We start from the raw sequence: 20,826 nt of genomic DNA, 5'->3' as shown, positions 1-20,826 counted from the left end.
TTACTGTTTCTAAAAAAAAATATGTAACTGGTTGTAGGGGAGACCGGGGCTAGTTGATACGCTATTCTGTTTTCAATTTTTTTCATTTTTTATTTGAATTAATTACTTAATAACAAATATGCCAAAATATACTTTGGTTCTTCCTCTTTTATATATTGTAAATGAAAAGTTGAGAAAATACATAGAAAATGAATGAAAAAATGTTATTTGGACGAAGGTAAAATGTATCAATTTACCCCACTGCGAGGCTAGTTGATACGCTATTCTGTTTTCAATTTTTTTCATTTTTTATTTGAATTAATTACTTAATAACAAATATGCCAAAATATACTTTGGTCCTTCCTCTTTAATATATAGTAAGCGAAAACTTGAGAAAATGCATACAGAATGAATGATAAAATGTTGTTTGGACGATAAATTTGTATGTATCAAATCTATTTACTTTTTCTCTATATAAACGAAAACAGTTAAAAAAAAACTATTGTTAACGTCAATGTACACACTCGTACGCTGGATCGTAGGAAAGAATTGAACAGCAATCTTCACATATCTCGCTCAAATGGAGCTACATGTATACGGTGTCGAGATAATTCGTCTGTATCAACTAGCCCCGGTCTCCCCTACTTACTATAATAGAATCTTCTACCTTTTTTGAAAAATTAAAATCACCTGTGCATCGATTCAGCCAAGTATGTTTAATTACCGATGTTAATTAGAATATTCTTCGCCCCAGGTGGACACCACGGAGGAGGCTCGTCTTCTGCTGGATGTCGACCCTACGCAGTGTCAAACGGACAGCGACGATGATCTTCTGAACGCGTAGTTACGTGCATCATTGTTGTCTTTTTACACCCCACTTTATACGAGTCACAAATTACGTAAAAGAGATTGATCGAACGCATAATGCATTTACGTGCTGAAATTTTCTTCGTTCGCTTTGGCGTAGCCATTATGCCCTTCGGTGAAGTAATTCCGCGCCGTGAAGTACAGCTACGAAACTAAGCACATATGTCTGTTGTCTTTGCTTTACTCGTTTAGCTAATGCTTCTCAAGCTGGCCTGCGTAAAGGATCATCTGCAGATTATGGCGGTGGTTTTATTCAGCATTTTATTTCGACAAGTTCCTTTCTGTATCGAAGAGATTAATACATCACTGTTTTTTTTTTACACCACTCTAATAGAGATATAAATGAAGCAAGAACTTATGTAACGGAGTTACGTTGATGCACCGAGTCTTCCGATGAATTGTCACGTGTAATGGTGTTTTCATTGATTTTTAAAATATTCTTCTGTGGAAGTCCTATGCTTTATATTGTTCAAACATTTCATTATCCTTTTGTTTGGTAGGTGAATGAATAAAGAAAGGTGCGTTACATATTATTATGCAATTAAAGATTCTCTAGATTAGTACGACTGTGCGCGACCAATTCTTGCGCCGTTGCCTTTATTTTATTAACGCGGTTAGTCTGTCGTTATTTATTTTATAGAGTTAATTTTCGTCGAAGTGTTTCGTGCCCGCAGATTCGTGCATTGGTAGATTTGATTTAAATAATTTTGTTCATACCTCTAACAATTCTTGCTGCATATTTTAAAGCTTATAGAGAGATTGCAACGATCTACCTGAAACGGGACACCTGATTTTCAACCACGGATGAAACTATTGCCTTCGAAAGTTATTATATTGATATGGTTAGACATTCTCCATTATAGTCATAGTTTGTGGGGAATGAAAGGAATTTGTTGCTTTGCGCGAGGCTTTTCATATGCGAAACAAGCGAATATAACATCACAGAAACTTATGGCGATTTATATGTAACACTTTAATACTGTACATTATTTTATAGCGGGACTTGAGCCTCTTGCTATACCTTTGCAACTATACGGATATGTAATTACGAAATACTACTTAACGTGTACATGAAATAAAACATTTTTAAACGTTCTGGTCTATAAATAACGTAAATAAATTCTTCGCCCATTTTAAATCGTCCGAAGCACGACTTTTCTTTCCTATTCTCTCATTGTTTAAATTAAATTCCAAATAATCGTCAATTTTCCACGCTACTCACGAGGGAACATCCCGAACCTGGAAATTCAAAAAATTCTGAAACTTTTTGTTTGCTGCCCAAATTCACTCTAAGGGGGTGTAACTGACCCCTGAAAATCCGGTTATTTTCCGATTTTCTGTTATAACTCGTGAACTGTATAATAATTTGTTTACCAAATGCTAGATCTAATCAAAAGAAGTAACTTTTGTCTCGAAACTTTCTATCTCTTACATTTCGCGAGTTATAACACAAAATCGGAAAATAGCCGAATTTTCAGGGATTAATCTCACCCCCTTTGAGTGAATTTGGGCAGCAAACAAAAATTGCGTTGGAATCCGGAGGAAATCCCCTACATATTCACAAAGTTTCAGAATTTTTTGAATTTTCGGGTTCGGGATCTTCCCTTGTCCAACTATAGTCTCAAAACACACCGAGTTTATCGTTTAGTTAGTTCTACTGCAAACGTCTTAAGACTAAAATATTTCCACTTCAAGCGCATCATCAGACTTTTTACTAATCTTCAAATATAGAAGTTGGGAATGGGCAGATAAAGTGTCCTCGAAGCGCGAGATAATCGTGCAGGAGGGAAGCAGGAAAACGATCGAGTCTTTAATAAAGAAGTCCACACAGTTGATGTGTACATTAATTTATGTAATATTCCAATCTTTCCGTGATACACGCCGAGACATGATTCTTTCAACCGAAACCCTCGTGTCAGCGATACAGTAACGTGTTGCGCGTCGAAAACTCCAATGGGAACAAAACGGTAGACCCACAACCAACAACGATTAATCCATCCGTACGACGGGGGTACACCGCTGTATTGATATAATACAACAAATTTTATTCCCACATAGTATGCCGTTATAATATGTGTATATAATCTGGACAATTAAACTTAAGATACTCGAAGGAAAATCATCCCTAAAACGTGCCACATCCGATCCCATAATTACAATGCTCTCTCACACTGTCTCGCTCCCCATCTCTCTCTCTCTCTCTCTCTCTCTCTCTCTCTCTCTCTCTCTCTCTCTAATTAAATAAAAAGTAACACGAAACCGCGTCCTGCAGAGTCTCCAAAAAATCCGTCCCTCAAATTCGTCGATATAAGAAACGCAGAAAGAAAAGAACGCAATACAGGAAACTAGATAAAAATTCGCATCGAAAGGGGTGGTGTGTCCATGTATCGCTAATTAATGCGTCGGACATGTCGCGTCGACGGAACAGAAATTCGGTCAATAATATCTATCTCGATTCCGTGGCTTTTCTCTCCTCGCTTACAACGCACACATTCGTTTAATACGCAGCTCGTTTCTAGGGTGGTTTCGTTACAGTTTTAGACAGCAACGGCGAGAGTACACTAGAGCCTTTCCCTCTGTTAACAAAACCGACGCGCTCCAATCTGCCGCCGATGCGTCGTTCATACTCTTCTCTGTTCCTTTCGCAACAACCGGATGTCGAGGATGAACGACTGAGCCCTTACATCATTGGCAGGTTGTGACCAAGGGGAGGTCGGTGCAGTCATCCGGCAATGACGGCCTCCCAGCGAACATCTCCGTTTCAGTAACCGCGGAATTTCCTTTGGAAGCGTACTCTTGGAGAGGGAGATAAATGTCTACGAAGTAGCTAGAAGGCGCAGGAGCGATATTCTACAAGCGCCACGTGGACGCAAATCAAAAGGATCCTCGCCGCACGATTTTCCCCTTCGACGCGCTTCCCATTATTCCCGTTCGCGCTTTTCAAAGGCATCGCGACTCCACCTCGGTCGACTGAAAACGCCACGCGACACGTTTTTTTTATTCTCGCGCGCGTGTCCTTTCCTCCCTTTCGTTCCCTAGATACCCTACGGGGGACGATCGTTCCCGATGTCCGGCATGCGACAGCAACCCCTTGCTCCTTCCTCGCCGTTAACGACCTTGCTTCCTTGTTCGCGCGTGTACGTACGTGTTTCTCTCTCTCTCTCTCTCTTTTTTTTGTCGTTTTTTATCTCCTACATTTACAGTATTATGTACAACTGTTTGGCACCGAAATTGTCTCTTAATCGAATGATGCCAACGAAGGGTCCAAGTGCGAAGGCGAACAGCGCGCCCGCTCGCTCCGTAGCATCCGCTCCTCGGAACCACCCTTTCCAATCTCTCAGCTCTCTCTTGTCCCTCCCTTTCGTTCGCTCGCGAGCCGTTGCTAGACTCTCGCTGTCGGGAGTAATTCGGCCCGCTGCAGAGAGGTGTCCAAACAGCGTGAAAACGTTAGGACGTTGGAAGTCCTCCTCTTTTGGCATAGTTTAGAAATGTACATGTCCCGTTTCCGTTCTCTCATCCTCCCGCCGACCACGTTACAGTGGAATGTGTAGCCTACCGATGGCTCCGCCGGACACCCCCGCGCTGACATCGAGAGGGGCGCGGCCGGAGCCGAAGGGTGAAGGGAGCATTGCCAAGTCGCCTCTCTGATCCCTTCTGGCATCCGACAGTGTCATCGAGGCAAGTTGGCAAAGAGCTTCGCCGCCGATACCAGCCCTACTAGACGCGTTACATTTACTCGCTCCTTCGCTTCGTCACTTAATAGCTATGAAATGACTGACTGCCACTGGTATTTCTCATTTTTTTTTTTTTTTTTTTAATAAATTCCAGACTGCCCAGCAGTCAGACGCACAACAGTTATCACAACTTAAAACCATAATACTAATACATTACTCTTTTGTAAATATATTAATATTTAATCATAAATATTATATATATATATATGTGTGTATATATATATTTATTTATATATATATTTTATATTAATAACAACTGATCTTTCGTCGTATCGTGATACTTACTCGTGGATCAGTAAAGTACCATACGAAACGCTCGTGTACAATTACAAGTTCGCTTCCCTTTCTCGCATCCCGGGACCAATTAACGGGCTATAAAACGTAAATGCGTAATCATGGCTGTCAAGCGAATAATAAACGGGAGAAAATCGTCTTCTTCAATACTGCTTGCCATTTGGGTGACGTTTACCTCGCGGCTGGGTACCTTTCAGTTTTATAATCCTCTGTCACCCTCTCTTTCTCTCTCCTTCTCTCCCCCTCTCCTTCTTCTCTCACTCTCTCTCTCTCTCCCCTCTCTCTTTTCTTCTCTTTTCCCTTCACTTCTCTTTCACTAAAAAAATATCGATCGAAGCTACGTACAATGCTATATAATGATTATTTAACATTTAAAAATGAGATCTATTTTTCATTCCTAGCAACTCGGAAGGGGGACATTAAAGATTACTTGAGTGTCATAATGAATTGTCCTCGGACGAGAGCGTTTATCCTGTCCTCGTTATTCTTTTTTTTCTGTTTATGTGATTTTTTTTTTCAAGCATTTTCTTCCCTTTAAATCTTATTCGTATTATGCGTGCAGCTCATCCTGGCGTTTTCCTGGTGGAGCACCCTTATGCGTTGTTCGTCTAATCGGGGGTGTGTAGCGTGATGCATCGCTGCGCGTGCCTCTCGCATACGGTTTCGTTACGGCGCGTCGACCGTTTGTGTGTGTGTGTAGATCAGACAGACGAAGTTCGAGGCCGATTTCGTGTGTTGCGTGTGATAGAGCTGTGCCGTTCTCGCGTGCGAGCACGTGGTATTCGCGCCGTGACATCCTCGTTCCGCATCCACGGGGAACGCTCGGCCGCTCAGAAGACCTCGGGCTCCGGATCGTTCGAGGGGGCGGCCTGGAGTGCCAGCTGCATGCTGGACTCTGTATTACGCCGTTTCATTTTACCCTTGGTCTTCTTCAGCATCGTGGCCTAGGAAGGGACAGGGTCACAGGGGGCGCACAAAGGAGCAATTGAGAAATTGCCAATGCCAGCGGCCAAGTAAAGAACACATCTCGCGCTCCCCTCAACAGCCAGAAAACTTACAGACCAAAGACGTTCGTGTTACGAGAAAGAGGTAGAAATAACGGGGCTGTTAACACTCCAAGGACGCTTGCTGGGAGGACTACCCCTAGCGCCGTGGCAGGTTCAAGAATCGTGAAGCCTGATTTTCGACTTTTATCTGTATACAAGCGATCCATTTGCAGTGGCGTACCCAGAGGGGGGAGGCCTAAGAGCCCCTGGCACCCTCCAAAGAAGGGGTTTTGCGTAAAGAAAAGAAAACTGGAAATTTGTCCTTTAAATAAATTTTTACAATCACCTAAAGAATTCTATTGACTTTGCACTAAAAATATTTGCACCCCTTCAACTCGACTCCCCCTAAGATTAAATCCTGTGCGCGCCACTGTCCATTTGTGATTGCTAAGGGGGTCCTTAGTAAACAATCCTGTTCTATTTGAAACATTTAGAACTGACGCTACTGGGACAAGTTCGTGAAATGACTTCGTAGCCCTCGGAGTATCGGAGCAGCGTCCTTGAAGCGTTAACGTTCTCAGGCTGGAAAATACTATTCGAAAACATATGCATGACTAGACCATCTACAGTGCTGTGAAGAGATGTACGTTTTGCTAAATGAGTTTCACAGTTTGAGCGATACGGGGGAAGTTAATGAACGGAGCTCGATGAAGACATACCACTATTGTACACTATACACTAAGTACCTCTTAAACGTATGAATAAAGTTCTACCGTAGCTATCATTCTTCACAACACCGTGTTACGACAAGCTTGAACTGCGTTGAGCATTAAGGCGTTAGGGTGACCAATCAATTCCTGGCCAAGCCGAGGCTTCGACCAACTTCAGCGGCTTCGAATACCACATTTCAGCGAGAGATATTAGACTTGAACGTTTAACGTGCGGAATAAGTCGACTCTACGACAGTTAATTAACATTTACGCGGTGAAACGTCCTCCAAAATTACCCCCAAGCTCCTGCAAGCTTGAAGTCAGCCAACGATCCATTGGCCACCCCGATACATCGATAATAATAGTGGCACAGAGGGCTACATGCGACGGGGGAACATTGAATGGGCTGTTACTACACGGGAAGTACATGTACGTAAAGGTGTAGCCACACCGAAACACCCCTTCATTGTTGCAATGGCTGCACAATCGGGGAGTCTAGGCGGAGCACTGTCTGGGAACCCGAACAATGGAATTCAATTGATCGGCTAAAACAGTTGCAAGCTGCAGTTAGGTTTTGTTGGTACACTCGTCCGTGCTCTTGCCCCCCTCCCCATTAGCGGGTGGAATCGACGGTTCGGTATTCCGACGCTTGATCTTATTTTTCTTCAACATGGTAGCCTGGAGTGAACAAAGGAACAAGGAGACATTAGTTAGAGTGCGATCTGGGGGGGTGAGGGAGGGATGCATGCGCTGCCGGGCACCAGCAGTCGGGTAATGCTTTTACGGTGACTGCGTAGAGCGTCATGATAAGTAAGATCTAGCGGCTAGTACATACAGATGCTCCTGCAGAGAATCGGCATGCGACAAATAGATAGACGGACCCCATCATTCCACATCGAATGGAACAGTACGAGTGGATACCAGCAGGAACAATCGACAGTGTCGAGTACAAATAATTTCTACTTTTCCGAATCGCTAACTCTTCGCACTCCAAATATGGTTTCCAAACGCCAGCGGATATCTGGCCGCTCTATGGCGAGATTATTTCTAAGACATAACGGGAGAAATTCAAGGCTTATAGCTTTATATACCATCGTGAGAAATATTTCCAACATATTCTTTGAGTTGTCTGAACATTTCCTCCAGAATCAATATATTAGAAATCTTAGCCACTGGTATGCCAAAAGCTGCTGCAATTGATAAGATAATACGTAAGATTAGGAACCAATTATTGTGCAAAAAGTTACAGTGCGTGGGGTTGAATGGGGAACCCGAAGTACATAGATGCAGAAAACGGGGAGGGGCAGGTTAAACAGCGTCCAGTTTCGTAAATTATGGGGAGTTAAAATTTACTCTCGTAGTTGTAGTACACCCGCTCTGTTCTGTATTTCAATGGAATTATGGGATTGCTACGAATGTCTGCGCCAAGATTACCTTCAATGCTGACTTTAATACTACGATATCCCCTGGGCTCTGGACCCACGGTTCCCCGTCCACTTGTACTGGTATATCAGAGTGCAAATGTATCTTGATGTGTCCTCCCTGTGCGACAGAAATTGTGCTGGATAGTTCCTACCCGATGGAGGATAATAAGACACCAGAGGGATTCTTATCGAACTGAGACCAACCTGGGCTATCCTTGTCCCTGTGCGAAAGCCAGATTGTATTTGCCCGAGGTGCATGACACCGGACACACCAACCACTTCCAGCATCCCGTCCCAATGGTTCGGCGTGTAAAATTGATCTTCCTTGGTGTCGGGTCCCCAGGGATTCGCCCCAGACCCCCAACTACATTGGCCAGGAGCAGACGAATGAAGGAACTACTTCAAGAATTACTGATCGCTAGATCTACGAACTGAGTAATACCTTAAAATATTAAGAATAATTATCCCTTCGACTTGAGGTAACTCGACCAGCCTTCCGTCCACTTCCAACCGGATCTCCTTATGCAAATCCTTACATGGCTTCCGCTTCACCATCTTCCGCAAGCCTATCGTCAGGTACATGCTTTTGTTCCGCAGTCGGCTCTTGAACTTGTTCGGGTTCTCTTCTCTGGCGTTGTGGAAGTCCAGGCACAAGTCGGCGTCGAGGCCGATCCCGAAGTAGTTGTTCATCACGAATATTTGCGTGTTGTCCTCGCTGGTCGCGCCTGCCCCTGTAAAGAGATGTAAATTCCCTAATGAAATTAAGTTCGAAGCCCTTCGTTCTCTATAATTCATGAAATCCTTCCTAAGTGCTCCGATAGAATGTAAGGTTCTGATTCGACGAACCTCCTGTATTGGTAGCCATCTGTTTGTCTTCCTGCTTCTCTTCGGGGTGGAAGACCACGGTCCATCTATCCAGCAGGGACTCCTCCGCGTCGATCACATCGCGGAGCAAATCCAAAGGATCTTCGTCGCCGATGTAACCGGAACCCCAGCCCAAAACGCGCGCTAGGTCATTCCCTGTTCCCAAGGGAACGATGGCGCAAGCCGGGGAAGAACACTCGCTGTCCTGTCCCACGTTGTCCAAACACTGCAGCACCCATCCAATTGTCCCATCCCCACCGCAGACCAAGATCTTGTAATCTTTTATGTGACGAAATACGTAGAGTCTGCAATGCAAAGAACTCATGTCTACGTTTCGCTGCGACACTGCACCTAATTCACCGTGCAATTAATTAACTACAGCTGTTTACTTCGCAAAAGGGGTTCATTCTGTATTTAACCCTCTAGCGGGCGCGCTTTGCGAACTCCGTTCGCCGATCTGCGTATTTCCTTCATTAGGTCTCGGTAAGACAAACATTCTCTCCGCGCGATCGTGGTGTGTTTCAAGAACCCTGTGATGCTTGTGCCAGTTGATTTTCATTTTTTATGTTAAAAATGTTTTACATATACTATTTCTGTGTTTTTAAATACATCACTGCATTTTTGGATACATTGCTAATATTTTCCCATCGCATTCAATTTAATTTACCACTGTCAACAGAGAAATCGTTTCTGAAGTGTAATATATAAGGGAGCTAAAATGATTATTTTCAACTGACGAACTGAGTTCACCACGCCTGCTCGTGTACCTCTCATTGGCGCGCCCGCCCGAGGGTTAAGAGTTTGGGAAAGTCCTATAGTAGTTTGCTGTATGCAGAGTTGGGCATTAATCGTTATCCTCGAATAACTTCGTTTTATTCGAAATTTTTATTCCAAGATTCCCCAACTCTGCCTGCAGCACAGTTTTCTTTTTATACAAAAATGTCGAATGAAGCTGTGATTCAGTGAAGCGCCGACGAATCATTTTCGAAAAGTCCATTTACCCAGGTAGCGGACCCCCGTTGTCGAGGTCGAACACCTGATACGGGTTCAGGAGCTTTCGGAAGCTGGAGATCAACTGGAGGCCCTGGCAACCACCAGATTTCACGTTCACGAAGACGAGTAAAGGTTGCACTCCTGAGGGCACCATGCTTGGCTCTATGCTTGGTAACAGCATCACTACGTCAACGGGAATTATCCAATCAATTATTCATACATCGCTAGAATCGCTAACAAAATGACCAACGAATCTAAAAAGAAAATACCTAAAAGGTGTTTGTCCTCGTATTTGGATTCGCGCAGCGTGTACAGCGCTCTGACTGCTTTGTTCGAATCCTCATAAATAATCACTATGGAGCCGTACTCGTAATATATCGGGCCGATCGAGGAGAATTTGTTTTCTGAGGGGGAAAGCACACAAATGGTTATCGTACGCGAGATAAATTGTTGATAATCTCTGCGGCATGTTTGTATTCCTTCTTGCGGCTCATTCAGCGGTTACCTTTGCCTAAGAACTCGGTCAGCATGTTCTCGTAGCTTCTTTCGGAGAGATTCGGCGGCAGGTTCCCAACGAATAAAGCCAGATTAGGTCCATGGGGATCTTGCTTCAGCTGCAGATAAAAGCGCATCAACTCCATTTGCCTGATCGAATCTTTGCCCAGCTGCTTCACGATCTCCCATGGCTTCTCGTCGCGTGACAAGACTCTTTCAGTCACTAGGAGAATGTAATTAATCATGTAGATCCATTAGTGCGTCGAAAACGGCAAAACAAACATTACTAAATTGTAGCATCTCAAATTCAAGGGGAAGAAATCTTCGATCCCAAAACTCTGCAGATTAGGGATGTCTTACTTCAAACTTTATTATACTATTAAGAATTTAATTTAATATAAATATAAGTAATATTAAGATAATAGAAATAAATATAATATAATTTAGGAATTTTTTTACTTTAATTTGCGCACAGACATTTCTTATGTCGCACACTACTCTACTTCTACTTTTAAATATACTACGGATTTATGTATATAATTTCTAACTAATTTCTACTAATTTTTCTATTTCTTCTTTTCTTATATGCATTTGTATTTCTTTATCTTCTTGTTACTTTCGCAATGTCTACTGGTGCAATAAAGACTTATAGGGTAAAGGTGCCAGTAGTTGATCATGTGCCAGTAGTTGATCATGTACCAGTAGTTAACAACTTTTCAGAAAAACGTGGGAAATAAGGTTTTTAGAAGCGGCGAGCTGTGGGTATAAGGAGCCGCGGTGAGCTGTTGAAAAGAGATAGTTGCATTTCTAAAAACCGTATTTTTCACGTTTTTCTGAAAAGTTGTCAACTACTGATACCTTTACCCTATTTATTATTTAATGATTCAAGTATTTTAAAGGCTCAGAAGGTTTGAATGAATTAAACAGAAATTTACCACCACGATCCAGAAGGATCTCGCTGCACCTGTAATCCTCGGACTTGAAATTTTGTAACCCAAACTTCTGGAGCGCTTCCTCGATCAAGTCCGCGATCGTGGACGTTTCGGTGACAGGCGCGATGCAGAATGACTCTGACACCTGCAACTTGCCTGGATAGACGCGCACTTCTCCGGTCTCGCTGTCCCTGAAAATGGCGAGACCCAGTTGCAGCTGCCAGCGAAGCGTCTCCAACGACACTGTTAATTTCCTGAGCCTGAACTTACTTAAATCGCAAGAAGACTGCCGGACGCTTGCCCTCTTTACGATTCAGGTTCAGAACTGGAGTTGGATCGCATAATTCGCTCTCATCCGTGGCGTACAGGTCGGTGAGGTAAAAGCTGCCTGAATTGGGGAAGAAGAAGCAGCTTTTAACTAACTTCCCCTCTAGTACATTCTTTTCTACTATCAGAGCCGAAGGGAGACTGTTTCTCCGCCGAGATTCACTTGCAAATTAGAATTATAAGAATGAGATTTGAATTAACAACGAGATTACACGCGCGGGGGAGGAATAATTCCGCTGACACGAAGCTATCTTGTTTGCAGATGTCAGCTTCAACTTTGCGTGGGAGTACAATATAATGGTTAACTGTCGTCGTGGGCGTATACACGCGGCTAACAAATAGAGTTCACGTAAATGTTATGGATGCACGTGTACGCGTGCAAATTCAATTTCTTACCAGAAGCACACTCTTTTTTTAGACAATTTTTAGTATCGAATATCACCGATGCCCTATCTGCAAACTTTGCACTTTGAACTTTGCTTAAGGGGTTGTACCTAGCCCGGCTGAAAAAAGGCGAATGGTTGTGAATTTTATTTTGAAAAAGCGAGACCGCATATTTTTTACAGAACCTTTTACAGTCCTTGTTTTTTTCGCGTGATTTTTGCAGGAAAACGTCAGGATTTCAACTTTAAATAGTCATCGTTTTGTTTTAAATTAATATTTCGGAAATGCCCTCCGTTAATCAGAGGATACATTAATATGCTAACGAAATCTTTGTTAGTTTTTGGATTTAGATAATCTGCTTCCAAATTTTTGAAAAGGCTTCTTGGATGTCGGTTGTTACTTTATTATTACGTAAATATTTTTCTACGAAAAAATTACCAAATGTTCTTTAAATGTTGCTCTTTTCAGTGCAAAAAGTTCTGTAAACATATGTGCTTCCGGTTTTTGAAAAAAAATTCACAAACATTCGCCTCTTTTCAACAAGATCTTCTATCCTCTTTAGGGATGACGCAGAAAAAACTACACAGGTTTAACCGACGACCATTATCCACACGTATTTACTAACATTTCAGTAAGTTATAAAAAAATCAGCTATATCTAATTCTAGACGAGAAAACCCCTTTAACGGGACTAAGTAGGCAGTCTTTTCCCGTGAAAGAAACACTTTCTTTTTAATGCATTTGTAAAAAAAAATGAAAGCAAATCCACACGTATCCTTTTACCCAATGTTTATTATTATCATAGAGATTGAAAAAAAGTTGGTGCGAAATATACATGTGCTTTAAAAATGACGGTGCTGACTGGTAAACATTTTAACGTTAAAAGACGATGACACTTGAAGTTCGAAACCACTTTCCCCCTATATTTTCGACCTTTCAACGCGTTTAAAAATTTTCAATTTTTTATTTTTGTCTGGTTTCCCCCTAGCCAGAAGTATATTCTTCAAAATAAAGAAACTTTCAATCGAATGGGATAATAACTTTTGGCGATACAAGTCCCACCGATTTCGAGAACACTATTTCGAGAAAAACGCGTTTAAAATTTTACGCGAGTGCCGAGTGGCCGGGTGTTGCTCATGCATTTGGCGCTACTCAAATGCCTATAACTTCGCGAATTTTACGAATTTCAACAAATCCTTTTAACCAAGTATTCCTAAATGATTGAACATTCGAAAAATGAAATTAGAAAAACTCGATTTTTAGACCGGAACCTCCCCTTAAAGCCGTATTTCCTATACCGACCGGGAGAACAGTGGAGGTTTCCCCGAGGGCCCGGGCCTCGCGGCTAAGTTGTTCGTTTCAGGGGTCGGTCGTTGAGGGGTTAAGCGAAGCTGCCTGAGCAAAAGCGATCGCTCCGAAAGCCCAAACCTCAGTGGCCGTTCTTTGAAAACCTTGCGCCACTGGAAGCGTTAAGGTAACTAAGGTAGAAGCTCTAGGAGTCGGCCGGGGTCTACGTACTAGGATCTTTCGTGATGTGAAACGCGCGGAGCGCAGAAGTCAGGACCTGTTCCGTGGTGGCTTGCCGTGGCACCGAGATCACGCGAAATATCCGCCGCCTGAGGGAATTGTTGCCGTCGTACACCTTGATCATCTCTATGGGAAGAGAGGGAGTTGGTAAAAGGTCGGCCACGGAGTGCCAGCCACATGAAACATATTGAAATACCTTCGTCACCTCTGTCTTTGTCTTCTTTCTCCTTCGGTGAACGGGGATCACGGCCGTGGGTGCCGCCGGGGCACGGCTCGCCGTTGTCGCGGTACCTCGCGTCCCCGCTGCTGAACTCCTCCGATATGCTCCGCGCTGCAAAAGAGAATCGAAAGTCTGTTCTGTAACACGCGAGCCCTTTCTTTCCGCCATTTACAGTCGCTCTGTACAACACACCGTGGAACTCGGGTGTACAATGCATCGTCATCTCGTCTCTTTAACTACCGTTGAGAAATGAAAGAGTAAATGAAAAAAGAAGAAAAATAAAAAAAAAAAGAAGAAGAAGATGCAAGTAGATTAATAACGCTTGGCAATCATTACTCAGATAACATTAATGGTGTATGGTAAGAAAGCATCTATGGTAGCTAAGACACCTTTCCAGTCAATCTGTACGGGATCACTGGACACGGATAATATGTGATGGCGGATCGAATGTGTATGATTGAACCTTTAACTGATGGTACTACGCGATATCGCTATCGTCGAAGCGCTAATGTATAGAACTGAGGGAAATCGATATCGAGGGGTTTTTTGGGATACGTAACCAACGAAGCTTACGTGTCAGATGCCTTCGAGCTTTAGTGCATAATCTTGCGCAGATAGGAGGTGCTATCCGCTCTCTGTTACCTCGCAAATCTGAAGCGCAAGCTGCTTCTACAGAAATCCCTCGCAAACTGTCCCCTGAAGATTCCACCGAAAATTTGGAATATATTTTAAAGTCGCTAGGTCCTTCGCGGAATTTTTAGACAACGATGCTGTTCGCTGCTATGCACTAAACCTTTCAGACGTTCTACAGGGTGCAGGTCTGTGCAACAATATACCAGAATGACAGAATGACCGGTGGCAGATGACAGGGACAGGGGTGTTTGCGTGTACCGCGCTACAACGGCAATCCTTTTCAGAACTTCCAAGAATAAGTGACACCCCTTACCATCGGTCACGATGGGTTTTGCAGGACACACACACGATAGGGGGGAGATTTATTCGGTAGCATTCTGGCGCCCCGTTTTCGCACTGCACAGCGGTGTGATAAGCGTCACGGAACTCTGATAGCATCCAGCGGGCTGAATGTGCGACAGTACATGCACCGAAGCAACACATATACGCATGCTAGAACGTAAATGTTAACAAAATAACAGACATCCATAGATATAGACGGTCAACAACGTGATTGCGTGAGGTGCGCTTTCGTCTCTCTTTTTTTTTTTTTCGTGATCGAACCTACCCACGCTCTCTGAAATGCAAATCAGTCATTAATTAACGTTGCGTTAGAGGCTTCAAGGAAATCTTGTGAGACAGATCGTTCTGTAAACGTGTGAGACCTCTTTGTAATATTTTATTAATAGTCGCAGAGGAAATTGTGACGTTGCCTGGTGTTCGTGTAATGTTTTTCTATCAGTATGTGATCAGTGTGTTCGTATTGGCGTTCGCTTTGAAAGTTACCGTGCCGGGAATTAAATATAAAGTTCCTCGTGTGTGTCTTACGTGGAACAAGTAAAATTTACAAGATGGGCAAAGTAGTTTTGTATTACTTTTACTTCCGCACTGTCAGCTCCAAAACGATCTCCTCCAGCGTGTAATTTAAAAATTCTGTGGTTTTTTTATCCCAGGGATTATTTGTTGTCCGTAGATATTACGTTCCGTACGAACACTCCTGTGTCCATAAAGCTGTGTGTCTAACGAAAAATCGTTATAGCTAAAGTTACAAAAGACACCAAGGATATATGCTGCCACTCAGCCAATTCTGCTTTCGCAATCCAACAGCTTCGCGCTACCGGCTGTGCAGTAACACACATTTATTAAAAATTCAGCTGCCGATAAAACTATAATTCGCCTCTAACGTGTGTGCAGCAGACTTCGAGCGCAAATGGCCCGCATAACAAAAGCAAACGCAGCAGTTCGTTGGGTAGAATAAAACGATCAATTTCAAAGCAGCATCCACGAACGTGTTCGTCATTGAAAAGAAGGTAGAATCAAATTGGAGACCCTTTCGGTACGGAGATATATTTTTTAAAAAGCGTCACCGCATTTCCAATATTTTTTGTAGTTTTATACCGTTGATGGGATCACTATTTTTTTTAGAAATAATTAATTCTTCAAAAATCGTGTCCTTAGAAATTTTAGTGAGCCATCATTTTCGAGAACTGAAAAATGGCGTCGCTTTGGAATAATAGTTACTTATCCCTAAACACGACAGCGCACAAAAGGGCGATCTCGTTTAGTCAATAATACGCTGAAAGCCATACATGATTTCGTTCAAGCAGACCTTGAAAAAGTTCGGATCGCGTGAACTAAGGGTTAAAGTGACTCTCGGGCTAGCGAAACGTTAACGAGCTGGAAGGCCATCAGCAATTCGCTAGATAAAAAATTAAATTTACTTCAAGGTGAACGCTATATGCCTTTTTAAGGGAAAGACAACAAATGGAAAACTCTAACAACCTATTTCGCTATTAAAGCAAAGAAGAATAAGCAGACGAAGGTCACTTTAATTTTAAAACTCAACTGAAACCAATAACTAGTGTGCAAATAAGAACAGTCGCAAGATCTGTCCTTAGATCGACGGATTCTTGAATCGTTCACTCGTACCGAAAGGGCTAAGGAGAAGCAGCACCCTGAGCTGCGCCCTTCCTTCCTCGATTAGCACGGGAAGCTGAGAAGGGAGCAGAGAAAGCGAGTAAACCCGTGGCGAAGAGAGAAATTAGGGAAGCGAGAGAGAAGAGAAGAGGAGGAGCAGACGAAAGAGAAAAAGAGAAGCGTAAAGCCGCGTTCCCACGTGCGCAAACTTGTGGCACAAAGCGTGTAGATTCGAGGAGCTCTGAAGGCGTTGCTTCACGTGGACATCGTCCGGAAGCCCTGGGCAACGCCTCTAAAGCGAGTTCCCAGCTAGGCGATCCACAAGTGGGAACGCGGCCTAATGCACAAAGAACAGTAATCACTACGGCAATATCCCGCTCGTCCCGCTCGGCTCGCGCTTCTAACATGTCAACACATCGATTATTATATGCTCACACAGACGAATGTCAGATGATGGTAATATTCTAGATACCTCGAACATAAGGAGGGGAAGCATGACAATTTCCATGGCAGCTACGTGGCAAAACTAGTGAAAGGCGCCTCAAAGCTTCGGCTAGGCGGCCTGCAGCCCCAATTTGTTCACTCTCAGCGAAATCGAATTGCTCTCCGATGTTATCTTCAAATAGAAGCAAACGGTAGACCGAGTTTTTTCATTACGCTGTCACCATTCAGCAACGACTGATCTCTACACAATTTTCCCTTCCGCTTTTCGGCTCTGCGCGTGGCGTTTGAAAAAGCTTCGCGGGGCAGGTACGCGCTCTAGGTACCGGAGCAAGGGCGGAGCTTCGGGGGAACATGTGCCTGGAAATATTTCCTCCCCCAGTTACAATCGAAGGGATAACTGTGCGAAGTATAACAGGCGCTCGAAGTGTCCTCCGTGAAATTTAAGCCAAGGTTCGCCGAATCAGAGGAATTAAATCGTTCATGCTGTCTTCTATTTTTTTTTTCGTCGTCGAGGATACTTCGACCACTCCTTTTGAATCGATTCCGTCGATTATAATACCTGGAGAAGGAAATGCGCCCAGGTGGATGCTTACGAGATCTCCTTTCTTGTAACGATACGCAGAACTCCTGCCCAAAGTTGCGACCGATCTTTTTGAAACACCCTGCATAGAAACACGCACTAAGGATGCCTGCGATTTAATCGTGGACGCGTTGATTCCGCGTCCTTCGATCACAGATTTGCGTTAGAGTTCGCGTACTCGAAAAGCAACAACGATATTCAAGCCTCTTGATTTTTTCTCACTGAGACAATCAATTTCAAATTCATAACAGGCGAATTTACTTTTAAACCTTCTTTTGTATGTCACTGAAAAATCAAAGCTTAAGGAAACATCTTGGACCATACTAAACGAGCGTTGAAATTAAAATATAAAAGACCTACAAAATTGATTAAATTCAATCGTGTTCTTTTTTTTTGCAAACAGAATTACCAACAAATGCGAGACTACCGTGCTAACGTTTAAATCGCAAACACTCTGCGCGATGTAATACACAACGTCGCAGAATTTGTATTTTAATCTCCATTCGCCATTAAGTACGCGCAGCAATCGCAGAGCTACTTTCTCCTTTCTAAAAGATAAAAGTGAAATAAAACCATGGGACTCCCTGCGCGTTTCATCTCCGGCGAACGCCTTAACCGGTGCTATTAATTCTACATCTATTAAATTAACAGTACGGTCGAACATTTATCCGATACTCCTTCTCCCATCCTTAAACAATATCGTTACCCGCGTGATCGCGCGCAATCATAATTGTGAAGCGCAGTATGATGTAACAATCGTAACTGTAATTACGCCTATTAAAAATGCACATCGATGATAGCGATTAATAACAGCGACAGCCACAAAAGCTATAATGTTTATAAATAGACGCAGACTAGGTATCGATCTGAACGCTAACCGAATCCGAATGCCGGACTGCAGTTCGACCGCGAGATTGTTTTCGAAACGAATTTGGTTATCCAGAGTTTTCGCTTTCCCGAGGTAAAGGCACAATGACAAGTAACAAATCCGTGAAAAAATGTTCAATAGCTTTCGTATTTGCCGTTGGCTTGTAACAAGCAATTTTCTCGCTGAAGAAACCTCGCGAGATTCGAAATAATTAGAAATCTAATTTAAATCCTCCGCACAGTGCGTTAAGCCGGGCGCACATTTGTCGCCGCACCTCGCTCTGTAAACGCGTTACTTTGTTTAGTGGTGACGAGGTTCGGCGCAGGGACCGTTTCCGAATCTGTTTGAATCATTTCACTGCTACTCTTAAACGTTACTTCGTCGTGTTTATTATTTAAAAAAAAATAAATAAACCGCGAAGGTGGTGGCAAACATAATTATACGCTGCAGGAATTGTTTACAGTGCTGTGACGTTATTATCAAACCAAAAATAGGTAAAATAGTATGCGAAGATATCCGAACTAAATTCGAACGGTAGCGCGTTGCTCCTTCGGATCATTTTGCATCATTCATCTAGGTAACAGGTTGCGGTAGCAGAGCGCGGTGCGGTGACAAATGTGGACCCGGCTTTACACGCGCGGTGGCTTTGCGTTCAACCCCAGCGCGTCACGCGAGCTTTGCATCTTGGATATTAAAATTTATAAATACTTATTAATCGAAAAGAATACTCCGTTAACGTGCCCTATCTATCCTCCTAACCGTACTTCGATTTTACATTACCCAACGATAAGATTCGCCTTAGCTCCCCATCGCGGAAAGTAGAACTGAAAGCGCGACCGTCCAGAATTGGGTAACTGCCGAGTCCGCGATCCCACGAGCTTCTTTTTGGCGTGTGAAAAGCTGAGAGTGCGAGAAACTGCGAGAAATAGGCGTATAATGATCGCTATAGGAAAGTATCTGCAGGAAATTAGAGAGACCTTCCGTAAAAGACTCGAGTGGCGTGGAAAACACAATAGAGACTCGTACCACAGACTCAAGTGACAGGTGACAAGTTCGAGAGTTAAAAAACACGGATGGGAATTCTTGTTTTTTACTCGACAGATTGAACATCGCATGCTCTGGAGGAAGAAACACGTATAGAGATATTCATATTATATATATATATATATAGTAAAATCGAGTGGTATCTTTTATACACGCGTACCAATGAGCGAATGCTAAACGTCATGCAAAAGATTAATGTCTAAAAAATCGATAATACTTGGTATATTTCGTTTCTTACATCGTTACAGCTAATGCAAATTATCCTACACCTTCTTACTTTATAAGACAGCAATCATTATCGTGTACGCAATATTTCTACGAGGCTTTCGTTTCTAACGACTGTACGAGTTCCTTTTTCTTTCGACACGTGTACACGCGCGCGTCGAAAATTATCGTTCGAACGGAAATGAAAGAGAAGATAATAAAACCGTGGACACCGTGTGAAACTGGAGAAAAGATACTGTCTGCACGTGAGAAACAAGTAGAACGTGATTAAGTCTATCTAAAACCTAAACTAGGTATACTGCTATGATGTATCACTGCTATGGAACATTGTCGTTTATGTGATCTCTGTATGACGGTGTTCGTTCCTTTAAATGGTGTGCCGAGCATCAACACTATCGAATTGTCAAAGAAAAATTAAAAAAAAAAATAAAAATAAAAATATATCAAATTCCATCGAATATTCTGAATACTGAATCGAGCCATTATTTGTTATCTGAGCGTAATATACTAATGTCGTAGCCGTTGGAAAGTTGAGTTTCTTTGGTGAAAGACTTCTCTGAATTTTCACATTGCGTGGAAACGTTTAGACTTCATCGGCACAGATATGCGATAACGAAAAGGAAGAGAGAAAAAAAATGGTAAAATTTCACCCTGCTAACTATTATCATCGTTCTTTACTCTGCCCAAAGGAAAATATCAAAACGTCTGAACACACTGTTCTCGAATGCGTAATCTAGCTTTACTCTGAGAGCTGGTCGTTTCAAGTCAACTGGTGTGAAAATTGGTAAAACATATACGTACAAGGTAAGCCGCTCAAAACTAGAATTGTAAAATATCTCTGTCATCTTTCATGGTACCCAAAACGTTCGAAGACCAGGAAGAGGCACCCGATATGAAATCTTCCAAATCACAGAATCATTATTCCCTCTAAGCACCTTCTTCCCCCAAGAATTCTCTCGTCTCGCCAAAGACAACGAAGATACATTTGCAATGACTAGCTTCAGGTGACCCAGCCTGTGCGTCCGCAGTATATGTACACGTATGTCCGAGCGTAACTTCATTCGGCTACTTCGTGAATGTCCGGTCACGTGTTGCGCATTCTCTAATCGATATTTTAGACGTTTGTTTGTACGGTAGACACTTACGGCAGGAATACTCACGCGCCAGGACTTCTTTTCGACGTACTTGTACTCCGATGATGGCCTCCATGGGAACCTCTGTCCGTGGGATACTGACTGCGTGCGGTGGTAAGTAGATTGGTTCCAAGTTCCCAAAGGTACATTCTTGCGGGATATTTTTGTAACAGTAAGAGTGCAACTGCAATTCATAGAATAGAAGAAG

The 20,826-nt window shown here is 42.9% G+C and overlaps 2 protein-coding genes across 18 annotated transcripts in view; one reads left to right on the top strand and one right to left on the bottom strand.

The window, feature by feature from the left end:
- Lerp (lysosomal enzyme receptor protein) overlaps nt 1-3,094 on the top strand; it is a 28,497-nt gene extending 25,403 nt beyond the window's left edge. Inside the window, exon 16 of the mRNA XM_076816827.1 lies at nt 734-3,094. Coding sequence (XP_076672942.1) covers nt 734-823 — 90 coding nt within the window. The 3' untranslated portion in view covers nt 824-3,094. The remainder of the gene's footprint in view (nt 1-733) is intronic.
- Nucleotides 2,678-20,826, bottom strand: part of LOC143371539 (diacylglycerol kinase theta) — a 28,227-nt gene continuing 10,078 nt past the window's right edge. The window contains exons 5-18 of one of the 17 annotated variants that reach the window (XM_076816804.1): nt 20,631-20,802; nt 16,797-16,940; nt 13,712-13,867; nt 13,507-13,641; nt 11,549-11,666; nt 11,282-11,469; nt 10,357-10,569; nt 10,121-10,255; nt 9,860-10,034; nt 8,841-9,163; nt 8,437-8,719; nt 8,199-8,358; nt 8,005-8,112; nt 2,678-7,248 (exon numbers count right to left, since the gene is read on the bottom strand). In XM_076816804.1, the coding sequence (XP_076672919.1) occupies nt 7,138-7,248; nt 8,005-8,112; nt 8,199-8,358; nt 8,437-8,719; nt 8,841-9,163; nt 9,860-10,034; nt 10,121-10,255; nt 10,357-10,569; nt 11,282-11,469; nt 11,549-11,666; nt 13,507-13,641; nt 13,712-13,867; nt 16,797-16,940; nt 20,631-20,802 (2,421 nt within the window). In that variant the 3' untranslated portion in view covers nt 2,678-7,137. Of the gene's footprint in view, nt 7,249-7,272; nt 7,761-8,004; nt 8,113-8,198; nt 8,359-8,436; nt 8,726-8,840; nt 9,164-9,859; nt 10,035-10,120; nt 10,256-10,356; nt 10,570-11,281; nt 11,470-11,548; nt 11,667-13,506; nt 13,642-13,711; nt 13,868-16,796; nt 16,941-20,630; nt 20,803-20,826 lie in introns of those variants that run through there. The other 16 variants (XM_076816802.1, XM_076816816.1, XM_076816801.1 and 13 more) reach the window with 16 other exon arrangements.

This window comes from Andrena cerasifolii, chromosome 7, assembly GCF_050908995.1.
Source record: "Andrena cerasifolii isolate SP2316 chromosome 7, iyAndCera1_principal, whole genome shotgun sequence".
Classification (NCBI taxonomy): domain Eukaryota; kingdom Metazoa; phylum Arthropoda; class Insecta; order Hymenoptera; family Andrenidae; genus Andrena; species Andrena cerasifolii.
This window is presented reverse-complemented; position numbering and strand designations above follow the sequence as displayed.